The following is a 10,739-nucleotide window of genomic DNA, read 5'->3' on the forward strand; positions in this document are numbered from 1 at the left end:
ACCTGCACTACGACAGCACACCCTTTACAGTAACCTGCACTACGACAGCACACCCTTTACAGTAACCTGCACTACGACAGCACACCCTTTACAGTAACCTGCACTACGACAGCACACCCTTTACAGTAACCTGCACTACGACAGCACACCCTTTACAGTAACCTGCACTACGACAGCACACCCTTTACAGTAACCTGCACTACGACAGCACACCCTTTACAGTAACCTGCACTACGCACAAACAAGACACACCCAATCACAGTAATTACAGTATCCCACGCTATGCTTAAACAACTAGTGTCGTAATAACGAGATCAACAGAATACTCTGGGATCAGTCCAGTACTACAGAATACTCTGGGATCAGTCCAGTACTACAGAATACTCTGGGATCAGTCCAGTACTACAGAATACTCTGGGATCAGTCCAGTACTACAGAATACTCTGGGATCAGTCCAGTACTACAGAATACTCTGGGATCGGTCCAGTGTCCAACAGTACCTCCACCTCTAGCTTGCTGCCGTTGGAGATCACACCTTCAAGTGGTAATTCGTCGTCGCTGTCCAGCCCGTTGTCAGAGTGGTTACTGGAGAAGGTGGCACTGGAGGGCTGCCGTTGGAACAAGACGGGGTGAGCCCCCCCCGCCCCGGCCGAGCCGGGCACCATGACGCCAGACAGCGTGGTGGTGGCAGCGGGATGCAGGCTGCAGCGTCTCTCTGGGCGGTGCACGGGGCCTGAGGAGGCAGGGTTACTATCATACACTGGTTAAAGAAGGAGCATGTCACCCATTTTAACCCATTTAGGCCTGACGTCGGAATAAAAAAAAACGTTCGCTCTGAAAGAATATATATACCTATTCAAAGATTTGTGCCGCATTTTTACGATTTTTAAAAAATAGCAGACCTACAAGTTCATAGCGCGCCACTCGGTGGCGCGCTATGAGCTTGTAGATCTGCTATTTTTTAATAGCTAAAGCATAAAACTAATTAAAAAACGAACTATAAACACTAACTGAAATTGAAAAACAAAAAAAGTGAAAACTAAATACAAAATTACACTTGTGTGAAGTGAGGGGCGCCATCATATATCATCATACATCACATTCCGTGCTCAGCCAATCAAATCATCATATTCCGTGCTACAAACACACACACACACACAAAGCTGTGCATAGGAAAAAAATAAAACAACGTTAAAAAAAACGGATTCTAAACTTTACTAACCTTGTGAGGAGGTTTGCTCATCGGAGGCAGTGGAACCTGCTTCGCTGCCCACCTCGGAGGCCGACGTCTCGCTGTTGAACTCGGACACGACGACGGCGGTGCTGCACGAGGGAGTGACTGGCTCGGCAGTGGCGGGGCCGAGAATCATCACGGCGGCCGGTAAGGCGGTGGCGGGGCACGCCGTGGTCGGCCCCCCTCCTCGGGGCTCAGTGCCGGCGGCAGAGAGCGGCGGCTCACAGGTGCAGCTGTCCTCGCCGATGTGCAGAGACACCACCACGGCGCCGATGTTGTCCTTGCAGCCGTAGCTCTGGGCCAGGGAGCAGAGCTTCTTGGCGGCGGCGCGCGGGTCGCGCACGGTCTGAACGGTACGCACGGCCTCGTGGTAGGAGACCCTCTCGAACAGCGCCCGGTTGCCCAGGATCAGGAACTGGTCTTGGGGACAGAGGGGCTCGGTGTGCACCCAGGGCTTGGGCAGCACCCACGGAGAGAGATAAGAGCAGCCCAGCAGGCGCGAGCAACACGTCACTCCGCTCACCTTGTTATCCTGCAAAAATTTACCCATTTTGACCTGAGATCAGATTCTAAAAATGTCTTCTACATCCTGACAGTTTTCTGAAAAAGCTGTTTCTATGTCAGTCGTTCTTCGATTTTTCAAAAATAGCAGACCTACAAGCTCGTAGCGCGCCACTCGGTGGCGCGCTATGAGCTTGTAGATCTGCTATTTTTCAATAGCTAAAGCATAACGTAATGCTGACACCAAAAGGGGTTCCTGCCCAGAATGGGTTAAGTTAAGTAACAGAGTATAACATGTATATTCATGAGTAGAACACAGTCTAGTACATGTAGGGTTTCATCCTAAAGTGTTGCATCTGGAAAAGTATAAAGAGTTTCCAACCAGTCAATATTTTCATAATGTCTCAAGAAGACATGTGTGATTTTTCTATCCTCAAAAAACATGTTTTATAGGCAACTTATTAGTCAGAATCAGAATTACAATTTACAATTTAGGCATTTAGCAGACGCTCTTAATCCAGAGCGACTTACATTAAGCAATAACAAAAGCATGGCATACATCACATATATAAAAAGTAGTTATCATGAATCATGCGTAGACTAAGAACGTAACAGTGGAGTATCTATGTAAACTATACATACTATACTATATAATATATTATACATGTGTACTATAAAGTGCTATGACTACATAAAGTGCAATTCTAGAGCTGTCTACGTAACAAGCTATACGTCTGTTTAAAATACTATCTAAGTCTACATAATGTGCTATCTAAGGGGCTAGGCTAGGGCAAGTGCTACGGGCCATGGTGGAGTCTGAAGAGGTGGGTTTTCAGACTACGGCGGAAGATTGGGAGTGAGGCTGCAGTTCTGACTGTGATGGGAAGTGCATTCCATAGTTTTGGAGCCAGAAGGGAGAAGAGTTTGGGACGTGTGGAGCGTTGTCCCGGCGTTTTTAGTGAAGGTACCTCCAGCTTCCCTGCGTTGGCTGATCTGAGTGCGCGGGAGGGTTTGTAGGGTACGATCATACTTGTGAGATATGGGGGGGCCATGCCTTTGGTTGCTTTGAATGCCAGCATCAGAGTTTTGTATTCTGTGCGGGCAGCGACCGGGAGAATCAATCTTTATTGTCAGATCCCATTACAAGTAAGGTGGGTGAACAACGTGGTTGTGCCTAAAGGCTCCTCATTGCAGTGAAGATAGAGAAAAGAGAGGAGCATAACTCATAATATTATGAGTGTATTATGAGTTGAGCCTTGATGAGATTACTAAACTCTTGTAATGAAGCTGGCTGGTTATGTATAGTCATTCGGTACACTGTAAAAATCACTACACAACTTCTAATTAGAATCAATATCTTACAAATGGTGCAATGCCGTGGTCAGAGGTCAGGAAAGTGTGCTATTGATTGGCACAGAGTTGTAATAGCTGATCTACAAGTTGCATCGCGATGCGCTGTGAGCTTGTAGATGAGCTATCTTCACTATTTTTGAAATTTGCAATAACTAGTACCTCTGTGATGATGGCTTTGGCTAGTTTAACCCTCTCCATCTCCTCGGCACTGCTCTCCAGGCTGAGGACCTTAGAGAGGACTAGAGGCTGGCCGTCTCGGCACAGCACTGCCTGGCAGGTGCCCACGTTAGCCACGGTCAGGCTGAACACGCCTCCTGGCTCCCCTAAAGGCTCGTGGTGGATGTAACACAGCAGGGCAGATGCTCCCAGCTTCTGCCCAGCCATGCCTAGTTTCCTGTACCATACAAACACACACACACACACACACACACACACACACACACACACACACACACACCAGCTTCAGAGCCCTAAAGCAGCTGTTCGCAACCTATAAATCAACACAGCAGCGGCAGCACAATGATCCGTTTGTTAATTGCAAACACTGTTGATGTACTGATGGCAAATATCGACTAAATAGTTTTTAATTCAAATTTACGCAATATAGTAGACACAATAGATATGTATTTTGCCTCAGGCCATTTTAACCGTATATTGAAAATAGCAGATTCACAAGCTCACAACATGTCACATTGCGACACGTAAGCTTGTAGATGGTCTATTTTCAAATACTAAAATAGGTTTAAGTTTAAGATTTAAACACTGTTCCTTATTTTGCTGTGGATGCCCTGAAACCCGGGTCCCCGGAGCCTACTCTGAGAACCAGTGTATTTATTAGATAATCCAACCTGTGTGAGGTGAGAAAGGTATTGCACATGTACACGCTGTCCACACTGGAGTGCTGTAATTCCTCGGATAGCACATCTCCCATGGTGCACTGCAGTAGTCGAGGCACTTCCTCATTGCGGTCACCGTCAAAGATGCCATAAGCTGCCTCTACGCCGCTGTCCCCAAAACGATCCACTGCCAGCACAGACCACTGCCAGCACAGACACACACAACCTGTCCACAACACAGCACACACACATTAACACATACATGAACAACTCGGAGGCAAATATTGTACTTTTTACTCCACTACAATTATTTGACAGCTTTAGTTACAACTTACAAGTGACTTTGGATATTTAGATTATTCATACAAAACCCATTTAGTCCTGACCTCAACATTTAAAAAAAAATCTTCTAAATCCTCCAGTTTTCTGAAATAAATATTTTCACGACTTTTCAAAAATAGCAGACCTACAAGCTCGTAGCGCGGCAATCGGTGCCGCGCTACGAGCTTGTAGGTCTGCTATTTTAGACAGACAGACAGACAGACAGACAGTGGCCCCCAAAAATAGCAGACCTACAAGCTCGTAGCGCAGCAATCGGTGCCGCGCTACGAGCTTGTAGGTCTGCTATTTTAGACAGAGATTATATCAATGAACCCTGAGGATGTACAGTAGGCTGTATACTTGTCCTTAATGTAGATGCAGTAATGCTCCTATCTGGTCACCAGAGGCCAGTCTATGGACGGATACTATCATGTTCTCCCTAGTACTATTCAGCATTGGTGTTATGTTAAGGGACATTCACACTGTGTACTTTAACTACAACTATAATATCTATAACAAGAGACTGTTTTCACGTTTAAAATGTAATTTATAAAAGCTGACTGAATACAATTGTTTAGAATCTATACCAGTGCTTCTCAATTTGGGGTCCGGTGACCCCCAGGGGCCCTTGGGGGTTGTCCAGGGGGTCCCCAGTAAACGTAGGTAATGCATCATCACAATGGTTTGAACACGACTAGACAGCAGCGCAGTCTGTTTTCACGTTTAAAGTTACATTTATAAAAGCTAACTGAGCATAAATGCTTAGAATGTATGCCAGTGCTTCTCAATTCGGGGTCCGGTGACCCCCAGGGGCCCTTGGGGGTTGTCCAGGGGGTCCCCAGTAAACGTAGGTAATGCATCATCACAATGGTTTGAACACGACTAGACAGCAGCGCAGTCTGTTTTCACGTTTAAAGTTACATTTATAAAAGCTAACTGAGCATAAATGCTTAGAATGTATGTCAGTGCTTCTCAATTCGGGGTCCGGTGACCCCCAGGGGCCCTTGGGGGTTGTCCAGGGGGTCCCCAGTAAACGTAGGTAATGCAACATCACAATGGTTTGAACACGACTAGACAGCAGCGCAGTCTGTTTTCACGTTTAAAGTGACATTTATAAAAGCTAACTGAGCATAAATGCTTAGAATGTATGCCAGTGCTTCTCAATTCGGGGTCCGGTGACCCCCAGGGGCCCTTGGGGGTTGTCCAGGGGGTCCCCAGTAAACGTAGGTAATGCATCATCACAATGGTTTGAACACGACTAGACAGCAGCGCAGTCTGTTTTCACGTTTAAAGTGACATTTATAAAAGCTAACTGAGCATAAATGCTTAGGGGTCCCCAGTAAACGTAGGTAATGCATCATCACAATGGTTTGAACACGACTAGACAGCAGCGCAGTCTGTTTTCACGTTTAAAGTGACATTTATAAAAGCTAACTGAGCATAAATGCTTAGAATGTATGCCAGTGCTTCTCAATTCGGGGTCCGGTGACCCCCAGGGGCCCTTGGGGGTTGTCCAGGGGGTCCCCAGTAAACGTAGGTAATGCAACATCAAAATGGTTTGAACACGACTAGACAGCAGCGCAGTCTGTTTTTCACGGTTAAAGTGACATTTATAAAAGCTAACTGAGCATAAATGCTTAGAATGTATGCCAGTGCTTCTCAATTTGGGGTCCGGTGACCCCCAGGGGCCCTTGGGGGTTTTCCAGGGGGTCCCCAGTAAACGTAGGTAATGCAACATCACAATGGTTTGAACACGACTAGACAGCAGCGCGGTCTGTTTTCACGTTTAAAGTGACATTTATAAAAGCTAACTGAGCATAAATGCTTAGAATGTATGCCAGTGCTTCTAAATTTGGGGTCCGGTGACCCCCAGGGGCCCTTGGGGTTTTTCCAGGGGGTCCCCAGTAAACGTAGGTAATGCAACATCACAATGGTTTGAACACGACTAGACAGCAGCGCAGTCTGTTTTTCACGGTTAAAGTGACATTTATAAAAGCTAACTGAGCATAAATGCTTAGAATGTATGCCAGTGCTTCTCAATTTGGGGTCCGGTGACCCCCAGGGGCCCTTGGGGGTTGTCCAGGGGGTCCCCAGTAAACGTAGGTAATGCATCATCACAATGGTTTGAACACGACTAGACAGCAGCGCGGTCTGTTTTCACGTTTAAAGTGACATTTATAAAAGCTAACTGAGCATAAATGCTTAGAATGTATGCCAGTGCTTCTAAATTTGGGGTCCGGTGACCCCCAGGGGCCCTTGGGGTTTTTCCAGGGGGTCCCCAGTAAACGTAGGTAATGCAACATCACAATGGTTTGAACACGACTAGACAGCAGCGCAGTCTGTTTTTCACGGTTAAAGTGACATTTATAAAAGCTAACTGAGCATAAATGCTTAGAATGTATGCCAGTGCTTCTCAATTTGGGGTCCGGTGACCCCCAGGGGCCCTTGGGGGTTGTCCAGGGGGTCCCCAGTAAACGTAGGTAATGCATCATCACAATGGTTTGAACACGACTAGACAGCAGCGCAGTCTGTTTTCACGTTTAAAGTGACATTTATAAAAGCTAACTGAGCATAAATGCTTAGAATGTATGCCAGTGCTTCTCAATTTGGGGTCCGGTGACCCCCAGGGGCCCTTGGGGGTTTTCCAGGGGGTCCCCAGTTAACGTAGGTAATGCAACATCACAATGGTTTGAACACGACTAGACAGCAGCGCAGTCTGTTTTCACGTTTAAAGTTACATTTATAAAAGCTAACTGAGCATAAATGCTTAGAATGTATGCCAGTGCTTCTCAATTCAGGGTCCGTGGACCACCAGGGGCCCTTGTGGGATTTCCAGGGGGTCCCCAGTAAACGTTTAAAACACCAAAAGGGGACCTTGCAACAGGTGTGTGTAGTTGCTAATAAAATGTCTTGACACACATACGCGCGGCTGAGGTGACATCCTGCAGTGTTGTGTTTTTGGCAGCAAACTAATTTCAGTCCCTTGAATAGTTTTCATTTAGTCACATTTTAGTCACCTGGAATGTTTGAGTGTTTTAATGTGTTTTAGGCAATGCCTCTGTGTGTGTGTGTGGTGCTGTCATATTATATGTGTAACTCCCTCCGAGCAGACAGACACAAGTGGTTTCCTTGAAACTGATTTATTTGAAGACTTGTGGATCCTCCAAATTCACCGTGAAAACAATACAATAAAACTAGCCGCAATTTGCAACTCTAGATTTTTTTACAATGGGATGAATCTAGAGTTGCAATACCCTCCATTGACTCCCTACTCATCATTTTGCGTTTGTGATCTGCTGGTCTCAAACGACGTTAAACTCACCAACATTGCAGCTGTAGTCCAAGCTTGAATTTTTCTCTTTCGATCTGCAAAGCTTGTTTTTCATAAAAATCCCCCGTAGACATGTTATGAGCTACTTTCTGTCCAAAATATTCCACAAGTGATATTCCGAGCCGCCATTTTGCAATTCTGCGACGGGCCGTAAAACAAGACGTGAGGGGGAGAGCTTGTTTAATAGAATCTTACCTGCGCAGGTAAGACACCCAAAGAAGAAGCCGACGCAGCACGACGCCCCGTCACGCACGGCCTTCTATTAAACAAGCGCTCTCCCACACGTCTTGTTTTACGGCAGGTTGAAAAAATTCAAAATGGCGGCTCGGAATATCACTTGTGGAATATTTTGGACAGAAAGTAGCTCATAACATGTCTACGGGGGATTTTTATGAAAAACAAGCTTTGCAGATCGAAAGAGAAAAATTCAAGCTTGGACTACAGCTGCAATGTTGGTGAGTTTAACGTCGTTTGAGACCAGCAGATCACAAACGCAAAATGATGAGTGGGGAGTCAATGGAGGGTATTGCAACTCTAGATTCATCCCATTGTAAAAAAATCTAGAGTTGCAAATTGCGGCTACAATAAAACAAGCACGTTACAATTAACATAAAATAAATACGACATGCAAACATTTTACCAAAGTAAAATACAGACATAAAACAAACAACAAATACCTTGTTGGCTGCGTGCAAATAACAAAGAAGGGAATCTCTTCAGTCTTAGGTCCTTATAACCTTTCTTATGACAGTCTCTTGTATCTTAGTCTCTTTGTGTGACCACTAGTGCAAACGGAGCTGCTGCACCCTGCTGCTGCTTGTGGCTTGATTGCTTACACAAAAAACCTGTGTACCCAATTTACATGAGCAGACCAAACGAGACACGGAACATGACTTTGACGTAAATGTGACTTAATTATGAACTTCTTAATTATGAACTTGTACCTTTTAGGAATAAAGCAAACTATATCACCTATAGTGGCAACAGTTACAATATGAATGTGTTTAAATGCCAGTGTAGCTGGTTCACACACACACACACACAATGCAGCAGGCATTAGACAACCTGACAGCCACCAACCTGGCAACCCTGAATGAGCCAATCAGCTGCCAGTCTCTGGTGTGTGTGTGAGAGAGAGAGAGTCCTGTACTGTTAAAACAAACTCTACCCTAACATCAGTAAAAAGTACATTAAAACACTTTTTCCTTTCCAAAACAAACACAACGTACATTATGACAATATTTCACCCTTTGCATTGGTAAAATAGACTTTTTATTTTTATTTATTTTCCAAAAAAACAAAAAGATAAAATTACCCCAAATCCATGGTTAATAGTATTCCACGATGGCTCAGTGGTTTGGGCAGCAGCTGCCTACGGTACCTGCCAGAGGACGCTGGTTCGAGTCAAGATTCGTGACCTCGGACCAAGGACTAAGGATCCAGAATAAATAAATCAAAATAAATCACTCTTTACCTTTTGGTCAAGTAAATGTACTATTGGAATGTATGTTGGCGGACGTAATCCAAGATAATCCACTCTGTCAATTTGTAACAGTCAGCAGTGCCAGTTGTTGCCACAGGGTGGTGCACTGCTCCCTTTTGTTTTGCTTTGTGTAGAAGATCTGACGTCAATTCCACCTCTTGCTATAGATAGACATGACATGACATGATGTGTGTCAAACAATTGTCACACATGGATGGATGATTAGCCGTGTTTATTTATTTATTTCCGGGGGGCGACTGTGGCTCAGGAGGTAGAGCAGGTCGTCCAATGATCCATGGGTCGGCGGTTCGAATCCCGGCTCCTCCTGTCTACATGTCGAAGTGTCCTTGGGCAAGACACTGAACCCCAAATTGCTCCCGATGTGCTGGTTGGTACCTTGCATGGCTTCCGCCACAATCGGTGTATGAATGTGTGTGTGAATGGTTGAATGTAATGCACAATCTATGTAAAGCGCCTTGGATAAAGGCGCTATATAAATGCACCATTTACCATTTACCAATGAATGAATGAATGACTAACCCTGTAAAACCCGGATTAATTTCTACTTGCAAAAAAACGATTTCAACCTTACTACTACTTTTTACTACTAGGACTCATCAGAGGAAATCATGTAAAATAAATTATATATATATTTTTTGCACATTTATAATAATTATTAAAATAATAATAATACATTAATAATTTACATTTGGGGGACATCTTTCACAATAATAAGGATAAATCCAAATAAATCACACTTTACCTTTTAGTCAACAAGTGAAAAGTCAAGACAAGGACTAAGGACTAAGGATAAATCAATCCCGGCCCCTCCATAGGGCCGGGGGTCCGCCGGGGGTCCACGGAGGGGGTCCGCCGGGGGTCCGCGGAGGGGGTCCGCCGGGGGTCCGCGGAGGGGGTCCGCGGGGGTCCCCGGCCCTATCTCGGCCGTCCCTTGTCCGTTTCGGACGGGGGGAATCTCGTTCGAACCGGGCCGCCGTCCCGGACGCGCTCCCGGGGCTCTCGCGGTGGCAATAGTTGGAAATGTCACGTCCACCAAGGGGAAACCTTGACCAGGCTATGGTGAGTATGCCAGTATGGCCACTATATGCGTGTACTATGTTGGCAGCAGTGCTCCGTTCACGTTTGTTTATTATATTAGTGCTGTCTGCCGTGATACCTGGCTTAATATGGTCAATACTGAATCAGTCTAAAATATGCTTTGGCGCCCCCCCCCCCACCTCTTGCTATAGACAGACATGACTTGACATGATGTGTGTCAAACAATCGTCACACATGGATGGATGATTATCCTTGTTTATTTATTTATTTCCGGGGGGAATGAATGAATGAATGAATGAATGAATGAAAAAAGTAAATAAATGGATGGATGGATGGATGGATGGATGATGGGTGATGGATGGATGGATGATGGATGGATGGATGATGGATGGATGATGGATGGATGGATGGATGATGGATGGATGGATGATGGATGGATGGATGATGGATGGATGGATGGATGATGGATGGATGGATGGATGATGGATGGATGGATGGATGATGGATGGATGATGGATGGATGGATGATGGATGGATGGATGGATGATGGATGGATGATGGATGGATGATGGATGGATGGATGGATGATGGATGGATGGATGGATGATGGATGGATGATGG

General features: G+C 45.4%; 1 protein-coding gene across 1 annotated transcript; it reads right to left on the minus strand.

The window, feature by feature from the left end:
• Window positions 1-449: 449 nt before the first annotated feature.
• LOC306919854 (PH domain leucine-rich repeat-containing protein phosphatase 2-like) lies at window positions 450-8,287 on the minus strand (the record flags this gene model as incomplete). The annotated part of the gene is made up of 5 exons (XM_079496404.1): window positions 8,254-8,287; window positions 3,937-4,150; window positions 3,248-3,482; window positions 1,223-1,766; window positions 450-733 (listed from the first exon to the last, which is right to left on the minus strand). Exons 2-5 carry the CDS (start codon window positions 4,017-4,019, stop codon window positions 450-452), a joined length of 1,146 nt encoding a protein of 381 aa, XP_079352530.1. The 5' UTR covers window positions 4,020-4,150; window positions 8,254-8,287.
• Between the last annotated feature and the right edge of the window lie 2,452 nt (window positions 8,288-10,739).

The sequence above is a fragment of the Electrona antarctica genome, assembly GCF_951216825.1.
Source record: "Electrona antarctica genome assembly, chromosome: 3".
Taxonomy (NCBI): Eukaryota; Metazoa; Chordata; class Actinopteri; order Myctophiformes; family Myctophidae; genus Electrona; species Electrona antarctica.